Source organism: Camelus ferus, chromosome 6 (assembly GCF_009834535.1).
Source record: "Camelus ferus isolate YT-003-E chromosome 6, BCGSAC_Cfer_1.0, whole genome shotgun sequence".
NCBI lineage: Eukaryota > Metazoa > Chordata > Mammalia > Artiodactyla > Camelidae > Camelus > Camelus ferus.
In genome coordinates this window covers 10,380,636-10,407,972 of record NC_045701.1, presented here as the reverse complement: position 1 = coordinate 10,407,972, position 27,337 = coordinate 10,380,636, and the positions used below count along the sequence as shown (strand labels likewise).

The window sequence follows — 27,337 nt, the reverse complement described above, 5'->3', positions numbered from 1 at the left end:
CAGTCAAAATTATGGGACATACACATAAGCACAAAGGAAAAAAAAGCATTGACAAGAGGCAAAATAATTAACAGAATAAGATTTACAGGAGGTGAGTCAGATGTTGGTATTACCAGACAAGGACTTTATAAACTAACTAGTTAACATATTAAAGGATCTAATGGAAAAGGGTGCACAACATGACAAATGGGAAATTTTTAGCAGGTAGGTAGAGGTAATAGTCAAATTGAAATGCTACAAATAAAAGACATGATATCAGAGACAAAGAATTCCTTCAGCATCATCAATAGACAACAAATGCAGAAGAAATCAGTAGATTTGAATATAGTTAATAGAAATCCAAACTGAAACACAAAGAGAAAAAAGTGATCAAAGATCTATGGGACAATGTCAAAAAAGCTAATACGTTTGTGACTGAAGTCTCAGAGAGGTAGAAAAAAATCACAGACACAAGATTTCAAAAACAAACCTATGCACACATGTGCACACACACACATCCGTACACGTATATTCCAACTGCTGAAAACTAACAATTTAAAAAATCTTGAAGCAGCCAGAGGTAGAAAAAACATCTATGTACAAAGCAATAAAGATAAACTACAGTAGACTTATCATTAGAAAAGATGCAAGCAAGAAGATGATAGAGTGACATCTCCAAAGGATTAAAATAAAAAGCCCTGTCAACCCAAAATTATATATCCATTGAAAATAATATGCTTTTCTTTAACGAGGGCAGGGTAAGAACTTTTTCAGATACATGAAAAGCAGAGCGAATCCATTCCCAGCAGACTTATGCTGCAATAACCATTAAAAGTCTTCAGGCATGGGGAACGTAACACCAGGCAGAAACTTAGGTCTCCACTTGGACTCAACAAATTTTCTCTGTAAAGGTCCAGATATTTTAGACTTTGTAGGTCAGTCTCTGTCACAGCTACTCATCTCTGCCATTGTAGCACAAAAGCAACATAGACAATACATAAACAAAGGGTATGGCTGTGTTCCAGTAAAACTTGATTTACAAAAACTAGAAGCAGGCCAGCTTTGGATTGTGGGTTAAAGTATGCCATCCCCTGATCTGTACAAAGAAATGAGAGCTCCAGAAATGGTAAAAATGAAAGTAAAGATGGAAGATATGTTTCCTCATTTTTTATCACACTATAACTGTAGGTCTAAGCAAAATAGTAACACTGTACACGGCGTGTATAAACGTGTAAAAGATGTGACAACAATAAACCAAAGGATGGGAGGGAGGGTTTTGGAAGTATGCTTTTGTAAGGTTCTTACACTATTACATTATTCATTTGAAAGAAGATCCTGTTAGTTAAAGATATATGTTGTTAAATTGAGGGTGAACACTAAAAAAATGAAAACCAATAGTGGAGACTAAATTGAATACTTAATCCAAAAGCAGGTTGAAAAAGAAATAAAGAACAGTTGAGACAAATAGAAAACATCTAGCAAAATGTGGTAGATTTAAATCCAACCATATCAGTAATCATATTAAATATAAGTGGTCAAAATAAAGCACCCAGAGAAAAAAAAGACTGGGGAAGAGAAGTTTTTGACTTTTTTAATTCTGTGTTTTCCAGTGGTTTTTATTCTCACAAAAACCCAATAAGGTAAACCTGTTATTACCCCTCTTCACCGTTCAGGCAACTAAGGGACAGAGAGGTTAGATAACAGTATTAATAAGAAGTGGACTGGAATTTGAACCCAGTTAGTCTGCATCCATAGTCTCTGTTCATAACCTGTTCCCTATGCCTCCTCTGTAATTTTATTATCACAGTTTTTTTCCTTTTCTTAATTCATTTAGTCTTTACTTTCTTCCTGTGTTTCTTTCTTCAATAAATATTTTATACCGACATACTGTGAGTGACTTAAGTTGATTTGTTTAGCCATTTATAATGAGTTGGTATGTAAAAAAACTCATTTTGAGTTATGCCTGACTCACAAATGAATTCTGGATTATAACCCATTGAGAATTTGAGGCAAGCCTTTACCTATTTTCAAACTACAGTGGTAGGAGGGCAGTACTGTAGGTCACTCAGTGAAAGCTGAATGTCTCATATTCTACCCTCATAGTACCTATCATTGTAGCAAGAACCTTATTTAAATCTCAGTAGACCAGAGATGGAATTTAAGGCTCTCTTTTGGGGTTTCTGTTTCAAGAAAATAGAATCGTCTCCTTTCAGTTGCTCAATATGTATGTATTTTCTGTGGTGTATAGAATGTTTACCTTCTTATATTATGTAGGTGGAAGGTGTCCAGCCCCAGTGAGAAATTTTATTACCATTTAGTTTTTCTTAATCTGAGTAGAATGAAGTCCTGGTAATTCTGAGTGTGTTAACTTCAGTTTCCCATGTTTAGCATACCGTATTCACGGTTTAAATATCTCAAAATGTATTAAATGTATGATGAACTGTTTATATACTTCATTTTTATAACTGCGCTTCATCATTATTCCAAAAGTCCATACATTTTTTAGCAACTTGTCTTCTTCCTTTTAGTACCAGCAGTGCCCAAATTTACATTCTGTCAGAAGGAAGTGCCTGATTAATAACAGTATAGATGAGGATGTCAGTTTCATAGGATATTAAAACAGAGAGGTCATCCAGTCCAAACTTGCCCTACCCTCCCCACCTCAATCTTCAGGTATAGAAACTGAGGCCCAGGAGGATTAATGATTTATGCATGCAGCACTGCTAGTTCACAGCAGAGACAGGAATAGACCCTCCTGGCTCTCGTTTCCATGCTTGTTTCACTTCACTACCCTACTTCTGACCAGATAGTTGGTGAATGGTAGCAGTTCCATTGACTAGTTCCTTTTTCTCTATTCCAGTTCTTGCTGTCAGGGGAAACTAGCTAATTAACAGTCATTTATTATCAGCTATTTTAGAGCACAGTTCTCTTAAACTCTCTCCGCCTCTACATGGCTGTATGCCATAGATAGAGCCTTGGAGTAGAATCTGTTCTTGGCATGCAAACAAAACAAGTCTTGAATTCCAGACCAGTGTTCCCTGAACAAGTGGCATCTGCCTTCTGGTCCCTGGATGCCATAAAAAACAGACTCAGACACTGACCTTGCCTGGTAAGGTCATGGTTTAAATTAAACAGCCAAAATACAGAAGGATGTGAGAAAATCACAGGAATTAACAATAATGAGCTTAATGTTCTGTTTATCATTGTATGATGCAAGAAATTTCTGAGAGAAGCATTCATACAAGGATTGGTGGAAGCAGAGTCAGTATGTCAGAAGTAGATTATTTAAGTGTGTGATTGCCAATATAATTTAATAACATGCTACTTTGCCTTCCCCCAGCCACATTATTTAGTGATGTGACTTTTACCTGATTTTCTTTTTTTCTTTATTTTTGGAGTAAGGGAAGTAGACAATATTGAGGTATTGAAGGATTGGCTTAGTAGAATTGGCCAGAAAGTTGTAAAGTGTCAGTTGAATTATTTCAAATTTTCTTTTATTAAAGAATGGAATAAACATTAAGGTTCAAAGGTTACTTGATTATTTTTAGAGAATATGTATTCACTATGTTTTCTCCTGACATGCAGCCAAAGATAAAAGAGATCATCTTTGTTCCATAATTTGTTGGATTGCTATAAAAATGAAATATCTTTTGTTTCTGAGTTTTAAACAGCATATGGTTAGAAAAGTGTGTAGACATTAAGTGAGAAAACACACTTAAGTTCTGAATCTAAGGAAAAGCAGCAATGCAATATCTAAAAATATGTTTCCAGATACAATGTAGAAAAGCAATTATTAAGTAATATGTCTCAGAGGAGTGGAGTTTAGATATTTAGAATGAATACCTTGGTATATATCCTATATGTGGCACAATTGGACCATAAAATGATCTAGATGGTTTTATTAAATGACTAAAATTGATCAAGTGTATTTTCTTACTCTACGCTGCTCATTCCTAATTTCTACCTGCCTACTTCCTCACCCTCATACTGAATCCTGCATTTTAATATTCCCTCTGGGCATTCTGATGGGTGAAAGGCACACTGTTCTGAGTAAACCTTCCCATCCTTTTCTGTTTGTTTATATTTAATTTGTGAATTTGATTGTTGGGGGAGGGATGGAGAGCTTGGGGAAGGGTAGCTGGATTGGCGAACATTTGCATTCTGGACTACTTCATCTCAGGTTTTAGTTTCAAGAAGTCGTTTCTTAAACCTATTCAAATTGCCCAGGTCTGACTGTGTGCTCTTATCAAGGACAGGATCCTGTGCTGGTGTCTGAGTGATTCTGACAGGGAAGATGCTTACAGCTCTGATGCCTGTCACGGGAAGTTGGTGCAGTTAAGATGGAATAAGTGGTGAAACAAAGGCTGGGTTAGACAAGTGATTTCAACTGGGAACTAGCTAATCACTAACCTCTGTAGGGATCCTCTGGTTTATCACTGGTCTCCCTCACACTTGGCATTTTCCTGTGCTGCTGCCTCATCATTCATAGCTGTGTGAGTAATTTGGCACAGAGTGAACAAGAGGAGGGCATAGAGAGTCCAGCAGCTGCGCTCGTTGGCACCAGATACTTAAATATCTTTAGTGTAGCCAGCAGCGAGCTTGGCGCAAATGTTAGCCAATAATACTTAAACAAATTGTTGTGAGGAAAATAGGCAAGCATTTATGTTAAAAACTCTCTCTTCCTTTCCTTTCCTTTTTCAAAAAAAAAAAAATCTATTTGACTTTCTTTTTAATTTTTTTTTCTGTAAGTTTGAATAGGTTGCTACCAAAATGAAGTCTGTAATTCTAATAGTTAGCATTGGCCTAGGTTCTTTCATGAGAATTTCCAAATCCTTTGTAAGCATTAATTAAGTAGTGCATGCCTGTGTGACTTATGTGTTACTGAGTTGATTTTCTAAAAGAGTGAGTGGGGCCATTGATGTTAACTGACTTGTAACTTGCCCAGTTCCCTCGCTGAGAGAGAAGCAAGAGCCAAGAGGTGAATCCTGTAAGCAGAATTCCTGGGTCTCTGCTTAGATGCACCCAGCAGCATTACAGGTTTCCCCACTTTGCAGGATGGTACTTGATGTTTCTCCAAGAGGTTGGTGTGATTCAAATTGTACGAAACTTTTGTTAGTGTTCACCCACAAAAGGGGAGGAAAAGCTTCTCCATAAGTAAGCAGGTTAGGTATTTGAGTTTTCAAAGATACCCAAGGGGGAGGAGGATAGTCTCCTCATAAAACTGTGATCAAATTTAGATCTGTGCCCAAATATTTCGGTTTGCCTATGTGAGGATTTCATATTGTTTCTCTGAAAACTAAATGTAAAAATGCTCTCATGATTTATATATTGAAATATTTCATTTTGAAACATAGTAATGTTGATCTAGGTAATTTCTGAAACATCCAGGAATTCTTTCTCTAGATTAAGCCTTTACCTTTTATGAGAAACAGTCTAATGCTGCCCATTTAAAATATAATGGTGGAGTTTTTTAATTTAATAGATTTTGAATTTGAATGTAAATCAGCATGCCTGAATGAACATTGAAATAATACTGGTTTTCAGACAGAAAGAGAAACTATTTGTTCTAATTTCTGCTGTTACTCATGAAGTCAACAATTATTTCTTGAGTAGTATCTAGTCATTGAAATGACTAGACTTTGCTGAAGTTTTCAGGTATTCAGTGGACTGCTGCAGAAATAAATGCTGAGGCAGCCACATCTTCCATAGTATCTTTGTCTCTAGCCATTTCCTCATAAAACATTGTTTTGAATTGGTAGGAAAAAAGCACATAACAGCTGAGAGAGTATTATAGGGCAGGTTTCTCCAGCCAGTAGATTGAGATCTATGGGAGATTTTGAAAACTTACTGCTGTATCTCACAGCTTCCTTCAATCACTCCTTGGTATGAACAGGATATCTAGTAGGAAGAAGAACACAACTAGTAGTGGTACCAGCAGTGTGAGTAAAACACCTTCCCACAGTGCCTTGCCCCCGGTAGCTAGTCAGCAAATGCCCCCCAGCCACCTCAAGACGTTGCGAGTGAAGATGAGAAGTGGAAGAGTCCTCGACTGCTGTGTCCTCTAAGGATGGTTCAGCAAAGCAGCTGGGGAGTTCTTGAGCCAAAGTTGGTCAACAGAGTAATGCTACGTTTCCAGGAAGGGATGTGTTTTAGTTTCCCCACCATACTCTATCAAATGTGTTAGAAGCAAGTGCAAAAGCAGTCATGGATTTCAGAGCACAGCAGCTGGAGTAGTTCCCCACAGAAACTTCAGGGTGTCAGTTACATTCCCCATAGTAGGAGTTCTGCAGGGTGCATTCTCATCACTAGGATAGCAATTAATTTTTTTTAATTGTTTTAAACATATGCACAAATCCTGGCATTGGCCACACAAAACAATCTCTCAGGATGCCATTATGCAACCTCTGATCTTGTCCAGCTGGTTCTTTCCTATGGATTAGGAAACTGAAGCCCGCCCAGAAAGACACGATCAGAATAAATATTTTTTTAACAGGCACTTGAAGCAAGGGTAACATCATCTTGTGCTCTTTGTGAGAACTGAGAAGAATGACAATTACCTTTGATTGAAATCAACGTAACTGCCTGTGTTCTCGTTACATCCAGAGTCAACCGATGGAGTAGTTGGGATGTGCTGCCAATCACTTTTGGGATAATTTGTCATCATTCCCCGTTTTCAGCAGGAATGGGTTTCACATCCAGTGCTCAATCAGTTGATTGGTAGAGGCTGCCTGAAGGCTAAATAGAGGGGGAAAAAAATCTTATTCTATATTTGGGCTCCACCAAATGTCTACGTATATGATCAGAACATGGGAATTGTGTCCTAAAACCTCCACTGGAAAACAGTACAGTACAGTATGCTGTTAAGAATTTGGTGTCAGAGAGCCCTACATTCTAGCTCTTTCAGCTACTTATTCTGCGACCTTGGATAAAGTGTTTTTCCTCATTAGTGAAGTAGGGATTTAATAGTACCTACCTCAGTGGGTCAGAGTAATTAAAGCCCCCATTAGCTTTCATCTGGATTATTTCATTAGTCTTCTAATTGGTCTTTCTTCTTTCACACTTGTTTCTCCATAGTTTATTTGCCACACAGCAGCCACAGAGATACTTTTAAATTGTGGGTCATCTTTTTCAGTAAACAGTACTGAAGTCAGTTGATTATTCCTCTGGGGAAAAACATGTACCTTGACCCCTTACCAACATACACAAAAACCAAATTCAAATTAAAGTGTGAAATTTAAGCTTTTAGAAGAAAACAGAGAAGAATAGATTTGTAACCTTGCAATAGGCAGAGATTTCTTAAACAGTACACACACCGAAGAATGTTAACCATAAAGGAAAAAAATGGACAAGTTGGGCTATGTTAAAACAAAGGATTTCTGTTTATCAAAAGACACCAGTAAGAGTGAAAACGCAACCTACAGAAAATATTTACATAGATACAATAAAAGGTCTTGGGTCAAAAATACATGAAGAACTCCTACAAATCAACAAGTAAACAATAAATAATCTAATGAGAAAAAAGCAGGCAAAAAACTTGAATGGCCATTTCACTATTAGATACCTGAATGGCCAATAAGCAGGTACTCATGTGGTTCACCAGTAGTAACTTGTCTGCTAAAAATGTTTATTAAGTCTTCCACTGCATTAATAAATAAATTCTCAACAAAAGAGCTAATGGTTCCACAAATCTCTTTATTAATAAGAACAACTGGAATGCTGTATAATTTTCTCCACAGTTTTTATTTTACTGCTGGAAACTCTGTTTTCTGAGAGTTCTCCCTCACCATCCCTACGCTTCAGCTTTTTAATGCTATTCTTCAGATGTGGGTGATACAAAGTAGAAAGCAATTATCAGGGGACCTTTTTTGCTGAGACTCTTCATGTTCAGAGTAATACTGCTTGGGGCAGGAGTTGGACTAGATAACTTCTGTAATCTCATTGAGAAGTGAGTCTGTGATCCTAGGAGAGGTCATTTGGTCTCACTTGGTATTGCTAATTACTCAGAAATGATGTAGGATTCCTTTAATTCACCTGCACTTCAAGGAGTTACCAAAATCAGAGTTTAGTTTTATCCTGCTTAAAATCTGAACCCTTACAACCAGGGTTCCCACAATTGGGTGTAGCACATTTCACCAACTTAAATGACCTGCCAGGAAGATTCCTGTCATTTCAACTCTTTCCTCCACTCCTCTGGGAGTGGGCATGCCTTCAGTTTTTAAGGTGGAGTAAGTGTTAAGGAAATTTCTAGGCATGTTCTTCCTACCACTCTTTTATTGCAAGTATTTAGCATTAACTCAGATAGATTAGGGTAATGTGATGAATCAAAGATGAAATTTAAAATAATAATTTTAGGGAATGAAATCCTGCATTTACATTTAGAAAAATCACTTGTATAAATTCAGGATAGGGTGACTTGGTTTAACAGTGGTACAAGTTTTTGGTCTAATTTGTGCCCAGCAGTGTAGTATGACTGTTTTTTAAAAAAGCCAATGTATTCTTGACTATGCTTATGGAATAATAAAATTCAAATGGAGATGTACAGGAAGGCTGGTTTCTGTGTTTCTCTTCTTTTGTGTCTTTTTTCATTTCCTTTTCTCTTTGCCATATATATTTTCAGTCCTTATTTTTCTACCCCATCGTTTTGTTATGCTGATTAGTGGGAAAAGGGAATTAATTACTTTTGGAAGAAAAATCAGTGAGTTATCTCTCTATAAGATAAAAGATGGGATCTCCTTTATATTTGGTTCTCACTTCACTAGAAGCTCTGAAGACTAGCTAGATTTTCTAGATTCTCATTCTTTAGCCCTTGGGCAAAGAAAGAGTGTTCAGCTCTGACCTTAGAGTTTACTCAGGTGTTTGATCAACTTGTCCCAGTCAGTGCATATCCCTTTTATCCTTGGGACTGATTGTTCTCACAGCCTTGGGATGGCATTGTATGAGTTTAAATGAAAACCAGTTTGACAGCTCTTAAACTGTACTCTGCCCTACACATAGTTTATCTCCCGGACCACTTAAGTTGGAAAATTACTTGCCTAAAAGGCCATATTGTTCTTACATAGGCCATCTACTCAGAGGACCCTTCTTCTGTGAAATGATAGGTAGTTTCATCTCTACCTTTAGTATGAACAGAAGGTGCCTATTTCTCCATTCAGGTTTGGATAGGTGATCCCCTTCCTTGTTCAGTAGGCTTTATGAATTGCCTCAGCCTCAGGCAATTCCCTGTCCACCCCTCTAGATCCACCCACAGTGCATTTTGGATCTGGACCTCAAGACACCTGACCTTTATTGTGAAACTTGTTTTTCATCCAGTTGGGCTATAAGCTTTTCTACTTGTTGACACGTATTGAGGGCAGAAGCGTGGGTCTTCATCTCATAACCCCACCATCTGTCTGAGTGACAATCCATAAATGTTTGATGGAATGTATCAAACTCAAGTTCTTTTATGTAGCCAACTCTAGAATATTTGTGATTGGGTTGAAGAGTAATGGGAGTGTAGACCTGTTCATTCTCAGCCTCTGCTTGACTGCTGATTGTGTCCTATGCTGAAGAATGTAGGCAGAATTCTCTTTTGAAGAGTTCTTTATAGACTAATATTAACATTAGTTTGTATTTTGGGAGCTTAGGCAAATAATGGGAAGTTGCAACTTAACGTTATTGCTAGGGAATGAGGTGACAGATTTTTTTTTAATTCCAAGATGATTTGATACAGTAATGACTGTCTCTAATAGTTTATTCATCTTAGACAAACAACTGGTTAAAATAATTTCTCAGATTTCATTAATTTGCTATTCTTTAAACCCTGTCCAAATTAGTCAAAATCATCTGTCATTTCTTGAGCATTTCAGTTTGGGGTCAGAAAATACTGAGTCTGATTAATATAAACCATGTAAGTCTAGCTACTTAAAGTAACATTACACACAAAGTACTTATTTATGAAATATGTGTTTGATGGCTTGATACACAAATATGTGTATAAATGTGTATCTTTCAATAACATGTTACTCTTCTACTAGTGTTGGGATTCTTAGCCTGGAGTCCAGAGACTCCCAGAATGGAAGGAAAATCAGTGAACTTAGGGAAGAAACTGTCATTTTTACCAGTCTCTAAGTGAAATAACATGTATAAGGTACTCTTATAGCATAGTATGTTTGTTGCATGTATCTTAAACTGTCATTTATGATTTGAAATTAACATTGTTGATAGGCCTGCCTCTAGCTAGAGCTATTTAATGTGTTAATTTAAAAGCATATATATTACTCTGTAGCAAATTTGTTTAATAATTTGATAACATATCACTTTATAATACTGTATATTTTGCTTTGTTCTTTTAAATACATTATTCTGAAGATTGCCAAAGAGGCCCATGGTGCATACATACCCACACACAAATAAAACCCCTCTGCTAGAAACTCCCAATAAATTCTTTGTTATATTTTTTCATAGGTGTTCAGAGGGAAATTATGTATTTGTTCAGTTACTGATAGTTCTTAAACTGTATTCAGTGGATGTTTACTGTTAAAATTGTCCACTTATCACATTTATATATAATATTTATGTAAAAGTTACTAGAAATTCCGTAATACAGTAGTCAAAAGTTTTTGTTGTCAGACACCTAAGATAAAATAAAAAGACATATGTGATTCATTTTAATTCATGAAAAGAGTTCTTGTGAAAAATAATTTTGAAAGAATTAAAGATGAATGTCTTTTAAATCTCAGACTGAGTACGCATAATTATATTTCAGGAGTACCCAAACATCTTAGTCTCTGAGAAATAAATAGTTCCTAACAAATTAAAGGTGAAATAAAGATGTATTTACATTTCAGAATCTCATTTGAATAGGTTAAGTCATTTTAAAGACTAGCTATCAATTTTCCATTTCAGAAGAAACTTTTACTTTGAAATGTTTTTGGCTTCTGTTAAATTGGTTTTCATTCTCTCTGGTTTGAATGTCCTCTGAAAGGAAGAAGTTTAGAAATTTTAAAAAGCACAGAAAGTAAGTTTTAAAACTTGACATTTCTTTAAAAAAATAAAACTTGACATTTTCTTAAACAATCTATCTAATGAGTAGCCTCCACATAGATACTTTAAAGTTGCATTTGAAATCTGTACTTTATTTTTTTAAAAACAGAGCAGATATTGATCTCTCACTTTGTTCCCTTTTTCACCTCAACAATGAATTTTTTTTAAAAAGATTCCTTACTGGTTACATATGAATGAAAGTATAATAATTGTTGCTTAGGTTTAAGTCTTTACTGCTTGGTTGAAATAATGTTTCAGGAAGAATTTGCATGGTAGAAAGGGCTTAGTGAGGATTTCAGCTGATAATAAGTTGATAGTATATTGTCATGAATAACAAGCCACTGGTATAGTCTTTTCTTTTTTAACTCTATGTTATTGATTTACAATGTCCTCTCTGAATTCTGTCCTGAGTTCTGTCCTGCCAAGTGTATGAGACATGATTTGTTTTTAAATGCAACATCTTAAAATTAAAGACATATACTGAGAATGATTTTTAACATCTCATATATTTGCTTAATGTGTTTGATTAATAAAGTAATACCTCCAAATCATAGATGTGGTCTGTTCTTTATATTTTCCCAGTAATCTCTCTGCCAGGCATGAGGAGTTGACATATCCCTTCAGTCTTTGGCATCTTCTTTGTCCGTAAGGGGGGTGTGTCAGAATTGCAAATGTATAATGATTTTGTGAAGTCACATTCCAAGAGTTGAAGAGTAGAGGCCAAGATAACACCTTGACTCTTACAAGCAGTCTTATTTGTAAAGGATATATTTAAAGAGTTATAAATGTTTTCCTTTTTAATTTCATATGAGTATTTTGCAAATTAAAATTCTTTATGTAGAACATACTACATAAAGTACTGGTTGTGAGAATGTGAGGCAAACAGACCACATTAATTAATTTTCCTGTTCTTATAAATATGCATTTTTTGTGTGTTGGCATTGCTTTGCCTGAAATAGGTGCTTCATCAGAAATAGATAGTAAGTGCTTCTTAATACATATGCTATAATATCCTAATAGGCTCAGAAATTATACCCCTAATTATTAAAGTATTTTCTGATAACTAGCTTTATTATTGCAAGAATTATTTTGTATATCTGAAGATACGGCAGAGGCCAGATTCAGAAGTGTTAAGATTTCTACATCAGTTGGCCAGTTGAATACATCAGTGGTGTGCATCCATCAATAAAAATGATTGAATGGTAGTGTATATTTCTCCAAGCTTTTTAAAAAATTATGCACCGTATCAGTAAATAATTTTGAGCATCGCTTTTATGTGTGAAATTTTTTAAATTAATAAACTATATGTTTTTATATAATCACAAGCTGATATCTCAATGTGTAGTATATAATTATGCTGAAGTTTATATAGCCTCAATAATTTTAAATATTTTGTATAACATCAGATTTAATTATGTTACTATTTTTTTTGTCTTGGAATGGAGGAAAAAAACAACTCTGCCATTGTCATTGTTTACTTGTGTCTCCATGTTTGTTAGGTGATGCTTGTAGAAATCATTTTAAGCAACATGTCTATTTGTGAGGGAGTTTTTAGTTTAAAAATATATAACAATTGAAAATTCACTTTACTGAACATACTTAAACTCCAGTGTACTGAAAAGCAAATGAATAAGAACACTGCTGTCAGTTGTCAGCACTGTGGGACATCTGCTCTCCCTCTAGAGCTGGCCTGTACCATTCCTGACACTTGCCATCGGCTTTTGAACTGCAAATATAATCCCAACTAGAATTCTTACACATTTCTGGGAAGTGTATAAATTGGCATGACAGCTTCAGAGAAAGGCAATATTTAGCTGAAAGTGTGCATCCTTTAATTCAGCATTTCCACTTCTTTATATCTATCCTGGAGAAACTCTTTATTTGTTTACAAGACGTGCAAGGATATTTGTCTAAGCACTCTTCATGATAGCAAAAAAAAAGAGAGAGAAAGAAAGAAACTATCTATTTTTCAATAGAAGAACAGATCAATGTGGTTTTATTTGTATAATGGGACATTTTATACCAGTAAAAATGAATGAACTAGGTGTCTGTTTTTAACATATATCTCAAAAACATAAAATTGTGTGAAAATGCAGATTTCAAAAAGATCTATACTATGTAATCCCATCTGCTTAAATATATTGAACACAAATAATAATGTGTATAGTTTGAGTACATGAATACTGAAAGATTCAAAATATACATGGGAATCATACACCAATTTTATGACAAGGGTTTCCTTGGTGTGTGGGATGAGATGTGACCTGTAACTACACTGTTTTAATTTCTGAAAGAGAAGGAAAGAGGGGAAAATGTTCAATCTGAAGCAAATGTGGGAAAATGTTATTCTCACTTGTTGTTATATGGATCATAGTGTTGGTTAAATAGACGTCCATCCTTTTGAATATTTCTTTCATTGTTTCACAATGAAAAGAAAGTATTTAATAAAATGCATGCTGTTTCATCTAGAAAGTTAGAATTTCACTGTTAAACTGACTGGAATGGTAGTAAGCTTTTCAAACTTTATTTACTGGATTTTTGTCTTCTTGTTTTTCATTTGTTCTCTGTACTTCCATGAATGTTCTAGTTGAATTGTGTGTCAATAAATGAGAATTTTTATATAAAATTTTTTTCTTTGTTTTATAGGAAAAACGTCAGAGAGAGGCTCATTTTCCTTGTATAGCAGAGACACCGGATTACCAGGCTGTCAAGTAAGTTTAATAAATACAAAAGCAGTGAGATAATTTTTTAACATGTAAATAAAGACTTTTAATAGGGGAATTAGAAATTTATCCAATTTATGTCACCATTATGTGTGCTTTTAGCTGGTGACTAATGTGGTGGGTTTTTAGTAATTAAACAGATTTTCTTTTCTTCTGCTCCTCTGCTTAAAATGATTTCCCTTCCACAATTTACCAGACCATCTTTCTCTATCATCAGAAAATTTCATAACTCACCTCCGTTTTAACTAGAGACAAAAAAGTAGTTATCTTCCTACTCTCTTCCAAAATGCTGATTTCTGAAAATGATTTTTGCTTATTTCTTCATAAAAAGAACAGAGTTGCTGGTGTATTACATGAAGAACATAAAATTGCTCTGTGTAGCTTGACTATGTTAAACTTTATAAGTTGGAAGTGTGTTCATTTCAATCTATATCCAAACAAGTTTTTGAGCTTCCTACGGTCTTTTTGACCTGTAAACTTTCTTTCAGCTTTTCTATATTCCTTTGCATGTTGCATTTCTACTGATGACTGTCTTCTCTGCTTCTTTCCCCATATCTTTATGCTGAGAATCCAAAACACTCAGTTCACCTGCAGACTCCCATCAGAATCAAGCCAAAAAGCATACAAAGGAAACACAGAATATATTAAATTAGTTTTCTGCTGTCTGCATACCTTTTTTCAGACCCAGCCTAACTTCAGACGTGAGCATTTAACCGTCATACTAACATACCACTTCATTTAATACATATCCCATAATTGTGCCATTCAGAGTCAGAAGACCTAGTTTGAGATTCTGTCTGTACAAGTTACTGACCTGTGGTCCTGTGACAAGTCGTTTAACTTTAAATCCCATCTCTGCATTGATTTCCTCATTTGAAAAATAGAATTAGCAACAACAAAAAAATGCAAATTGGTGAGACAATATCTGTTTTCCATTTATGTATGGTACAGTCCATAAAAAGAGCACCCAGTGCTGTGAAATAGAAACTCTTACACTAAAGAGTAACTGTAAATTATTATGATCTTTAGAATGTAAACACTATATATCATAAACCTCAAATATGTTCATCTATACTACCACTAGTAATCTGTTCTAAGAAATAATACTAAAAATGGGAATTCTTACAGAAAAAAAAAAATCTATCTACAGCATATACTAAAAGGAGTAAGAATGTTGTAGCCAATAAAGACAACCTAAGAATAATAAGAATGTCTTTGCATAGGTGAAGATATTAGTTCCTATAATTACCATGAAGGAGGGCTGTACCTACCATATGTTCTGGTCTGTTGGTCTCCCTGCCTGTTATTCCCACCTGTTCTGTTCTTTCAGCAGGACTAGACTACTTTTCCATATTTTGACCATTTATTTTACTACTTAGTAAAGCGGTTCTTCTCTTTTTTAAACTTCCAAATATTCATGGATTAGTCATTTTTCTAAGTTACAAATTCATTTTTTGGTAATTTTTTAACTGGGCTTATGCAAATCTTAAATGAATTTAGGAAAAACTGGCATCTTTATTGTGTATAATCTCTCCATCTAGAAGCTTGGTGTATTCCTCCATTACTTGTCAACTTTTCCTTTATTTTTCTTAGTAGAGATTTGAAATTTTTCTTTGTGTTGAGGAAAGGTACTCTCAGGGAAAGAGATGGGGTGATATGGTTGTTGCTATTACTTTAATCTTAGAGTTCCTGTGTCTTTCATTTAGTAATCATTTTTTAAAAGCGAAAGTCAATGTATTAATGTAAAGACTTAAGCTGTATTTTTTAGAGGAATCAGAAGGCTAGATTTTTACTTATGGCTCTGCTTCTGAGTAGTTTTTATATAATGCATTGAACTTTGTGAATCTTCCATTCACCAAAGTGCAAAATCAACACAGAATTGAAATGATGTGATATATATCTAAGGTCTTAAGATAGTGTCTTTGATACTAAAATTTGTGTTACTACTAATTTTAAAAAAAAGAAAAATAGAATTAGCAGTTCTTGTCCACCTCCTTTATTAAGTCTCTGAAAGCTGAACTACTTGTGCCAGTGGAAGTATTTTACAAAATAAATATATATTTTTAAATGTTTTCAATTCATATAACCCACCCCAAAAAAAAGCTATTTTGAGTCCTTAATATTATTTTTAAGAGACCAAAAGATTGATAGCCACTTGTCTAATGTTAACACTTGAGGAAAAAAACTACTGTAAGATCTTTGAAACTACAGCTACATCTATTAAATTAGAGTTAATACTTACATTAATTAAGGATCTTTCACTTATATTTTTTAATACTCTCTTGGCAAAGGTATTGCTATTTAGTTAGAATCAGTGGTAAGTTCTATTTATATAATTCTCCAATTTTGCAAAGATGAATCTTAACATTTTTGCCAAGGATTGATATGTGTTTATACCAGATTTAATTCTCATATCAAAAACATTTATTTTAAACATAGATAGCACTCTAATAACAATTGCTATCATTTACTGAGCGGTAACTAAGCCAGGCATTGAGTTAAACATGATCATATTTAATCCTTTTAACAACACCCATTTTGCAGGTTAGAAAATGAGTGTTCTCCAGAGATATTCAGTACTTTGCTCAAGGCTGCTCTAGCCAGTGGTAAACCTTCTAAACTCATCTTATGATATAATTATACTGCAGCATAAGAATCTCTTAACTCCCTCCCTTGCTCAAAGAAGGACCTGAGTATTCACTTTTTAAAAAGTGCTCTAGTTGATTTTAATTCACATGGACTGGGGATTATGCTTTGAGAAACCAAATTCCTCTGTGTACTTCAAATATAAGCATATATAGAGTACTGAAAAAGAAGAAAATGTAAGATCACCATTTAATAATTGTTTATTACATGTTGGAGAGATCAGGCAGGCATATGGGAAAGAGAACAAGGTTATTGGAATGTATGAAATCTAAAATAACGAAATTGCTCTATACAAGATGTATTCAAATGAGGTAAAGATTTGAAGAAGTCACAGAAGTAGTGTATGAGCCCCAAAGAAGAAGCCCAAAATTCAGCACGGAGGAAAGAAGACTATACTGCTGCAAGGATAAATAGTATCAGTGAAGACCAGAGGGCTCTTAAAATAAGTAAAAGGATTGCTTACTGTGAAAGGAACAGCAACATTGCTATTTATTATTGTTATTTAGCTCTGGCTATGCTGGAGTTGCTGGGAGAAATTATGATGGATCACAACAGCTTATTTGAGTCCTAAGTAGTAAACTAAGGAAATTCAAGTGTGAAAAAGATGTGTAACTCACATTCAGAGAAAAACCTGTATTCCAAACAGTACTTATTATAATGGATCAGAGAAGAAAAAAATACAGTGGAACAACTAATACTTGGGTGCCATTTTGTCTTACCTATTCACAAGCAACATAACAATCTTAACCACACAGAGATAATAGAAGGAAAAACATACAGTGACTAAAAAATTACATCCAAATGCCACTTTAAAACCATTTGTCTTCAACAAAATCCCCCAAGGAACATTAACTCTGCTATTAATGTACATAAAATGCTGCTGACATACTACAAAATTCAGGCTAATTTAATAATGCCTGATGGCCCTTACTTCATGTTAAGATGATGTAATAATATGTTGCTAAATGAGTCTCCTCATATTACCTTCACAGCAATTGCATAACTGATGAGCCATTAAAAGGAAACTGGTGTAGCAGTATTACTGGAAATGTTGATAGATCATTCTGCTATTGAATTTTTTTTTTTTGATTCAACACGGAGTGTAAAAGCCAACATCTTTATTAACAATAGGTATAATACTTTAGTAACTGCCACCATGAAGTGAAAAATCCTTTTACGATTATGAAAGTTTCTCATTGATACCTTTTAAACAAGTATTTATTCAAGTTGTTTGTGTAAGTTTCTCTCAAAGTGTTCAAACCTGGAAGAGGCAGGGTCTTGTTTTTTCCCCAAGGGATTTAATTTTCATCAGAGTTAAGATATTTTACCATTGAAAAAAAATGATGGTTAACTCAAAAAACTCAGTTAACAATTACTTGGAAATTTACCTATATCATTTGCTTTTTTATCGTCCTCTTTTTGCATTATTGTCAATCCCATTATATACAGACACTTGAAAATGATAAAATGATGAGTCATTACATAAGGAAGATAAAACAGTGATAAATGTGTTACAGCAGTGCTTCAAAATAAATGAACCAAAAATTGGTATAATTAAAGATTGAAATAAATTCACAACCATAATTGAAGATCTGAATACCTCTCTCTCAGCAGTTGAACAGAATAACTAGAAAAAAATTTGTTAAGACATAGAACTAAATGAACCATATAAAATGTCTTTACCTAATTAATACTTCTATTCCCAGCAACTGAAGAATATAAATTCCTTTCAAGGGTACATATTACATTCAACAGGATTGAACCATATGCTGATCTTTAAACCAGTGTCAATAAGTTGAAAAGGTTTAAAATCATAGAGTCTTTTTTCTGACCACAAAAGAATTAAATTAGAAGTTAGTAAGATACTTAGGAAAACACCAAATATGTGGAAGTGAAACAACGCATGCCTAAATAATCCATGGTTTTGAAAAGAAATCACAGGGGAATTTAGAAAGTATTTCTAACTAAATTATAATGATATATGATATAAAAAAATTTGTTCGTGCAGTTACACCAGTGCCTTGGGAAAAAAGGTGTAGCTCTAAATGCTTGTATTCAAAAAGAAGATCTATAGTGCATAACCTAATGGTTCTGCTCTATGAAGCTAGAAAAAGAAGCATAAAATAAGAAGGGAGAAAACAATACAGTTGAGAGCATAAATCAATGTAATACAACACAAATAATAGAAAAAGCTAACCAGGCTAAAATTTGGTTATTTGAAAAGACCCACAAAATTAATAATTCTTAGCTAAACTAATTTAAACAAAGGGGGAGAGCAAATGGGGAAAGAACACCAGTTACCAACATCTATAATGGGAGAGAGGTTATCACTGTAAATGTATAAATTGTATATACATTAAAAGAATAATAAGGAAATACTCGGAATATCTTAATTCAATAAATTTGACAACTCAGGTGAAATAAGCAAATTCCTTGAAAATACTTACCAGAAAGGGACAAGACAAAACAAAGTCTGAATAGCTCTATATCTATTAATGCAAATAAATTTATCTCAAAAATTTTTTCCAAAGAAAGCTTGAGGGTGGTGATATCAGTGAATTCATTGGTGAATTCCTTTAGATGCATAGGGGAAAAAATAATACCAACCTTACATAAACTGTTTTAAAAAAAATAAAGGAGGGGTAATGCTTTGCAGCTCATTTTACAAGGTAAGCAATACCCTGATAGTTAAAATGCATGTGTGGTTTGTACCAGAAATGAAAATTTAGCTTAATTGTTGAAAATCAACCAGTGTTGTTCAACACATGAACAGAATTAAGGAGAAAAACAATATGATCATTTCCATAGATGTAGAAAAAGTATTCAACAGAATAAAACATTCATAATAAAACCTCTACAAACTAAGCATAGAAAGCAGCTTCCTCAATTTGATAAAAGGCTTGCATGAAAGATCTATAGCTTTTAAGTAACAGCATGCTTAAAGGTGAAAGACTAAATGTTTTTCCCCTAATATTAGGCATAAGTAAGAACTTCCACTCTCATCACTTGAATTTTATGTTCTAGCCAGTGTAATAAGGCAAGAAAAAAAAAAGCGTAAAAATAGGAATACAACAAATTAAGCTGAATTTGCAAATGGTATGTTTGTGTACATGAGAAATCCTAAGAAATCATCAAGGAAAATTTCTAGAACTAATAAGTTTTAGTTATGTCACAGGTTACATAGCTAATCTAAAGATAGATAGATAGATAGATAGATAGATAAATTGTATTTCTGTACAATCACAATGAACAATTAAAAAATGAAATTATCAAAACAGTATTATTTACAGTCACATCAAAAAGCATAAAGTACCAAGGGATAAATTTGACAAAAGACTATAAGGCTTCAACAATGAAAACTATAAAATACTTGTGAGAAAACTCAAAGAAGATTTAAATAAATAGGGAGATACACCATGTTCATGAATTGAAATACTCAGTATTTAGATGATAGTTCCACTGGGCTATCAGTTGAATGCAGTCCCAGTAAGAATTACTGAATTATAAACATTGACAAGATTATTTAAAAGTTGATTTGAAAAGGAATAGGATTAAGATGAGCCAAAGGAATCTTGGAAAAGAGGAAAGGAGGAAGGACTTACTTTACCTAACTTAAAGACTTTCTATAAAGCAAAAGTAATCAAGACAGTGCAGTTTTTGTATAAGAACTGACAAATAGATCATGGAATGAAAAAGAAGTCCAGAAAGGGACCCACACCTATATGGCAAATGATGTTTGATTAAAGCACCCCAGCAGTTCAGTGAGAAAAGAAACATCTCTTTTTACTATATGGTGCTGGAAGAACTGTATAGCAATATAGGTGGAAAAAAAAAAAAAAAGGACTTCCACTCTACCTTACATCATATATAAACATAAATTTGAAATGGATCGTGGATTTAAAGATGAAACCTGAAATAATAAAGGTACTAGGGAGAAAATAAATTAATATCTTTGCTGCTTCAGGGTAAACAAAAAAATTTTAGGGAAGGTACAGAAAGCATATAACATGAAAGAAAAGTTGATGAATTGAACTTAGTTACAATTTAAAACTGTGTTCATCCAAAAACACCATCAAGAAAAGGAAAAGAGAAGCCACAGAATAGGAGAAAGTATTAGCAACACATACATCTGACAAAGGACATAAGTGTAGAATATATAATGATCATTGACAAAGAAGCAACCCAATTTTTAAAAATGGCCAAAACACTTGAGTAGACACTTCACAAAAGAAAATATGCAAATGCAGGATTTCTGGTCAAGATGGCAGAGTGGTAGGACCACCAGCTCACATCTCCTCATGACTACAACAAAACCACAACTGACTGGTAAACAACCATCGAAAAAAGACTGGAACCTGCAGGAAAGATCTTCAACTGGAAACATAAAGAGGGAACCACAGCAGGACGGTAAGAGGGGCATGCTCACGATATAATCAGACCCTATACCCCCCAGGTGGGTGACCCACAAGCTGAAGAATAATTAAGTCACAGAGGCCCTCCCACAGGAGTGAGAGGTCTGAGCCCCATGTCAGGCTCTTCAGCCCAGGGTTCCAACATTAAGAGGAGGAGACCCCAGGACATCTGGTTTTGAAGGCTTAACTCCAGGAGCCCCATGGGACTAGGGGAAACGGAGACTTCATTTTCTTAACAGGTTTACGGATTCTCACGTGCGCCAGGTTCAAGGTCAGAGGCAGTGATTTCATAAGAACTGGGGCCAGACCTGCCTGCCTGCTGGTTTTGGAAGGTCTCCAGGGAATATAGGGGATGACTGTGGCTCACCCAGGGGACATAAAAGCTGGTGGTGGACATTTTGGGAATGTTCATTACAGGAGCTTTCCTAGAGGCTGAAATCTTGATTGGATCTTTAGCACGGAGACCTAGCCCCACCCAATAGCCTGTAGGGAAGACTCAGGCCAAACAATATGCAGGGTAGGAACACAGCCCCACCCATCAGCAGACTTCCTAAGCTACAAAGGCCTCTAGACACAGCCTTACCCACCAGAGGTCCAGAACCAAGCTTCCCCCAGCAGTGGGCAGGCTCCTCCTGCCAGGAAACCTGCATAAGCCTCCAGTCCAGCCTCACCTACCAGGGGGCAGATACCAGAAATAAGAAAACAACAATCCCAAAGCCTGTGGAAGGAATCTACAAACACAGGCCAGACTCCACACTGGGACCAGCTGGACCCCTTAGGTGACAAGAGAGGAGTGTACTGCTGGGATGCATAGGACGTCTCCCACAGAGGGCCACCTCTCCAAGGTCGAGAAATGTAACTAACCTACCTAAAAATACAAATAGAAAGATAGACAATATGAGGCAGCAGAGGAATATCTCCCAGGCCAAGTCACAAAATAAAAATCCCAGAAGAAGAAATTCAGTTGATGAGGAGATAGTTAATTTACTTGAGAAAGAGTTTAAAGTAATGATGGCAGAGATGTTCAGAGAACTCACGAAGAGTATAGATGCACAGAGTGAAGTTTTTAGCAAAGAGTTGGGAAATATAAAGAATACCCAAACAGAGTTGAAGAATAAAATCACTGAAATGAATAACACACTTGAAGGAACCAAGAAAAGACTAAATGAGGCAAAAGAACAGATCAGTGAGCTAGAAGACAGATTAGTGGAAATCACTAATGCAGAACAGAAAAAAGAAAACTAAGAATGAAAAGAAACAAGGATCGCTTAAGAGAACTCTGGGACAACATGAAACACACTAATATTTGCATTTTAGGGGTCCCAGAAAGAGAGAAAGAACCTGAGAAAATTTTTGAGGAGATAATAATTGAAAACTTCCCCAACTTGGAAAAGAAAACAATCATCCAAGTCCAGGAAGCAGAGAGTTCCACACAGGATCAACCCAAAGAGGAACACACCAAGGCACATAGTCATCAAGTTGACAACAATTAAGGGTAAGGAGAAAATATTAAAATTAGCAAGAGAAAAGCAACAAATAACATACAATGGAACTCCCATAAGATTATCAGCTGATTTTTCAGCAGCAGCTCTACTGGCCACAAGGGAGTGGCATGAAATATTTAAAATGATGAAAGGGGAAAGCTTACAACCAAGAATACTCTATCCATTCAGCAAGGCTCTCATTCAGATTTGATGAAGAAATCAAAAGCTTCACAGATAAAAGCAAAAAGAATTCAACATCACCAAACTAGCTTTACAAATGTTAAAGGACCTTCTCAAGTCATCAAACCATGAGAAAAGAGAAGAAGAAGAAGAAGAAAGAAAAGGGGAAAAAAACCTACAAAAGATTGCTTTGGCGATCTCGGAGTCTTTTATAGTTCCATATAAATTTTGGAATTGTTTGTTCTAGTTCTGTGAAAAATATGAGTTTTTTTGACAGGGGTTGCATTGGATTTGCAGATTGCTTTGGGTAGTACAGCCATTTTGATAATGTTCATTTTTCCAATCCAAGAGTACAAAATATCTTTCCATTTCTTTGTATCACCTTCAGTTTCCTTCATCAGTGTTCTGCAGTTTTCAGAGTATAGGTAACCTCCTTGATTAAGTTTATTTCTAGATATTTTGTTGTTTTTGATGCAATGGAAATGTTTATGCCAGTTATAAAATTCTGGTTTTTGAAGTGAAAATAAAAGTGAATGAAGGGCCACAAATGGCTAAATATCCTTTCTTAGGGGTGAGTTGTATTCCATTACATATATATGCTGCGTTGTCTTTATCCATTCATCTATTGATGTGCACTTAGGATGCTTCTATATCATGGCAATTAAAAATGTTGCTCTTAATAGTGGAGTATATGTATCTTTAAATTAATTCTTATTTTGTGATTGGCTTTATTCCTTTGATAACTATGTTAAGTTTAAAAAGCTAAAGCTCTAAATGTTCTTAGAAACAATGAAGAGTACTTATATGCAAATTTTTTAAAATATGTGTAGTATGTTGTGTATATATATATTTACATGCAATATTTGTATATGTGCTGTCAAATTGTAACAATTCTATCTAATAAAACTGAAAAATGAAAAAAAGGAGATATACAAATGGACAATCAGTACATTTAAAAACTGTTCCGCATTATTAGTTATCAAGTACTTGAAAATTAAAACCACAGTGACTTGACAGTACACATCTACCAGAATAGCTAACATTTTTAAAGAGCTAAAATTAAAAGTGCAAGTTGGACTGTAAAATAGTACAATGACTTTAGAAAACTTTTTGGCACTTTTATAAAGTTAAATATGAATCTACCCCGTGACTCAGCAGTTTTACTCCCAGTTGTTTATCCAAGAGAAATGAAAACATTGTTCATCAGAAGCTTTCATCAAAAATGTTCATAGCAGCTTTATTCATTATAGCCTAAAACTGGAGGCAACCCAGATGTTCATCAACAGGATAGTGGATAAATGACTTTCGTTATATTCATACATTGAATGCTATTAAGTGATAAAATGGAGTGATCTGATGATCTCAGTAATGTTATACTAAGTGAAAGAGGTCAAATCTCAAAATTACAGTATGACTCCATTTATATAAACCGATACAATAGGCAAAACTATCTTGTGTTGATAAAAATCAAATCAACAGTAGCCCCTGGGAGAAGGGTTCTTTTGTGAAGGTACCTTATTTCTGAGGTGATAGAAACGTCTTAAGTCTTAATATGTATTCATCAAAACTGACTGAGTCATACTTAAGATCTGAAGATTTTATTGTATGTAAAGAACAGCTCGGTTTGTTTTTTTTTTTAATGAAATGAAGTGCAATTTACAGTAATCTAAGAAACTTTACTTAAATACTTAGTATTAACAAAAGACATGCAAAACCACTGAAAACCGCTAAACTATTAAACACTGCTTGGGGAAATTTTAAATGACCTCAGCAAATGCAAAGATGTACCATCTTCTTAAATAGAAAGACAATATTCTTAAAATATCAGTTCTTCCCAAGTAGATCTATAGATTAAATGCAATCCCAATTATAACCCTTCCAGGATTTTTTTTGTGTTTGTTTAGGAATTTACAAACTGGCTTTAAAATTTCTTTGGAAATACAAAAGACCTAGAATACCCAAAGCAGTCTTGGAAAGTGAAGAGCAAAGTTGGAAAATTTATGCTACTGGACTCTGACAGAAGACTTAGAATAAAGCTATAATAATTAAGCAGCACAGTACTGGTGTGATTGAGACATGACGTCGGAACAGTATACAGCCCAGAAGTACAGCCATACTTAGGCAGTTCATTTGATTTTCCACAGTGCTTGCCAAAGTATTCCAATAGGGAAAGGAAAGATTTTTAATAAAAGAGGCAGTAACAAATGGATATTCATATGGATAAATATGAACATTAGCCCTTCTTCCACACTAAAAGCAAAAATTATTCAAGATAGATATGGAGGGCACATTTAACAGGAGGATGTTATGGCCTGTTTCAGGCAAGAAGGGCTAGAGTGGGGTGGGGCCAGAGGGTGTCAGAACACCTTCCTGTTTCTGCTAGTTTCTCAAACTCTTCAGCTTAAAATATTCAATATGCCAAGGTACCATATTTTGTGGTGGTGTATCCTGAACTCCATCATTCTTTTACTCTTAAAATTAAGTTTTTAAATTGTTAAAATGGAGTTTTAATACATTTTTAAATTATTTCAGTATCCCTAATTGTTTACTCTCTAGATATAGTTGGGTTTGAGGCAGTTCTTTTACAAACTTCAATAAATTTAAAATAAATTCAAAATAAATTCCTTAAGAAGTATTTCAAATGATTTGCTTTCTTTTAAACACATTTTTATTTAAATAATAGGAGTTTTTCATTGATTTCATAGGACTTACTACACAAATCTGCATCCCACATCATAATGTGCTCATTGTATTTTAACATTTTGTTGACCATATTTTTGTAATCTTAGTGTGTTTTATTTTATTCTTAGTAAAAAGAATCCCTTATTCCGTAAAGGACTGTTGTGCTCTTAGAAATTGTAGCATTCCCAGTTCTGAGAAATTGTTGCCACTTCCGTTTTAGGAAGACACATTGACTTAAAATTAAATGCTTCGTTTTTTTCTCATGCTTTTTTTCTTACTGGGTGAGAAAATGACAAGGAAACAATTTCATACATGACAAGGCTTATTTAAAAGGTAGAGAATCAAATCAACTAGTATTTGCGTATTTTATCGTGTCAGGAACTGGGCCAGGCAGGAGAATAAAAGAATTAGTATGAGTCCTCAGGAAGCTTACATTCTAGTTGAGAAGCCCAACTGTGTACACACAGAAAATAAACTAAAATGATGAGATGATTCATATTAAATCTCAAGTAGCATAGATTATAAGTTAGAACTCAGAGAAATGAATGTGGTTTTCATACAGATTTTACAAAGGAAGGATAGAACTCTAAGATACTGGAAGATGGGTAAGAGCTGACAGAGTGAACAAGAAAGCGTCTTGGGGGGAGAGGACAGATGACCAGTGAGAGAGAGGCAGCAGTATTCAGCACATCTTGTAGCTTCTTCCTGAATCTTCTCCCACCCAAAATACAAGCTTTTTGAGGGCAGGGTCGTTGGCTGCTTGTTCGTTGCATTTCCAGCATCTAACTCTGTGCCTGACAAATAAAATGTATTAATTAATAACATTTTGAATGAAGAAAAAAGTGAATGTGAATTCTAGGAATAGTATCATTTTAGTTTGGCTTGGATTGATTATTTATTTAAGGGAATAGTGTGAGATGTTTGAATTATAAGGATGATGAATTTTGAATGCCTAACTGAAGAGTTTGTATTTTATCCTGTAAGGGTTTGGAATTGGACATTGGCATGATGAAAATACAGGTGTTACTTAGAAAAGTTAAGCAGTGGCTTATGATTTACGAGAGAATTTATAAACTGGAGACAAGGGAAGATGGTATTGCTCTAGGCTACATATGAAGAACAATGGGATAGGTAGTTTAGACAGATCTTAGTTACATAACAACAGCACATTGCAGGTATTGTAAGATAATTTAATAAAAAATAAGATAATAACTCCTATAGATATAAAAATGAACGTGTATATAGATTTTATCTCATGAGTGAAGAAATTTGTAAAGTATTAGAACCAGTTCAAAACAGACATTCGTAGATCAAAATTAAGGAAATTAATGTTCAGTTGGAGACAACACCATTTTTTCTTTAGAGGAGGGTGGTAGAGATATTGAGGGTGGGGAAGGGTTGTTCATCTGATCTTCATTGGGCATAATTTTTTTGCAGGTATACATATAAGAATTATTTTGCATTGCTTCCAGTTATCTAGAATTTAGAAAGTTGTAAATAGCTCCCTTAGAATGAAAATCAGATAACCTGGAAAGGTGTGCTCTAGACCAGCGGTCAGCAAACTATGGCTACCAGCCAAGTATCTCCACCCTTTTTGGGTTTTGTGTGTGTGTGTGTGTGTGTGTGTGTGTGTGTGTGTGTGTGTGTGTGTGTGTGTGTGTGTGTATGGTTTTATTAGAACATAGCCATGCTCATTTATTACATATTGGCTATGGCTCCTCTCTTGCTACAAAAATGGAATTGAGTAGTTACAACAGAGGCAGTATGGCTCACAAAATTTGAATGTTTTCTATCTGGCCATTAACTGAACTGACCCTGCTCCAGATAATGCATAATATTCCATCAAAGCATGATTTTTTTCCTACGCAGGTGTATGTTTTTGACAATTAAGAAAATCAAGGTTTTCATATGTAGCCAATCCTTTACTGATCTGCCATTCCCCCAAGAGGATTAATTAAATCTAGTTGCTTCAAAGAGGAGTTTGGATATTTCTTTACATAACAACTAACCTAATAATACGGACCTTAGGCTTAGGCTGAATTATTAGAACATAATATTTAGAACAAGGTAGTTGACATTGTATGCCATTCTGAGCAAATGTGTTTCAAAGCAGGTGTTGTAAGTAAATTCATTCAGAGAAGAACTTGCAAATAGTAAAGTAACTTGCAACTCTAGCATTTAGAGAATGATTGACGGACTCAGGGTTGTT

The 27,337-nt window shown here is 34.6% G+C and overlaps 1 protein-coding gene across 6 annotated transcripts in view; it reads left to right on the top strand.

Annotated features, from left to right (window-relative positions):
* TCF12 (transcription factor 12) overlaps positions 1-27,337 on the top strand; it is a 328,909-nt gene that overhangs the window by 208,743 nt on the left and 92,829 nt on the right. For all 6 annotated transcript variants that reach the window (XM_032481110.1, XM_032481108.1, XM_014556715.2 and 3 more), the window contains one exon: positions 13,648-13,712. In XM_032481110.1, coding sequence (XP_032337001.1) covers positions 13,648-13,712 — 65 coding nt within the window. The remainder of the gene's footprint in view (positions 1-13,647; positions 13,713-27,337) is intronic.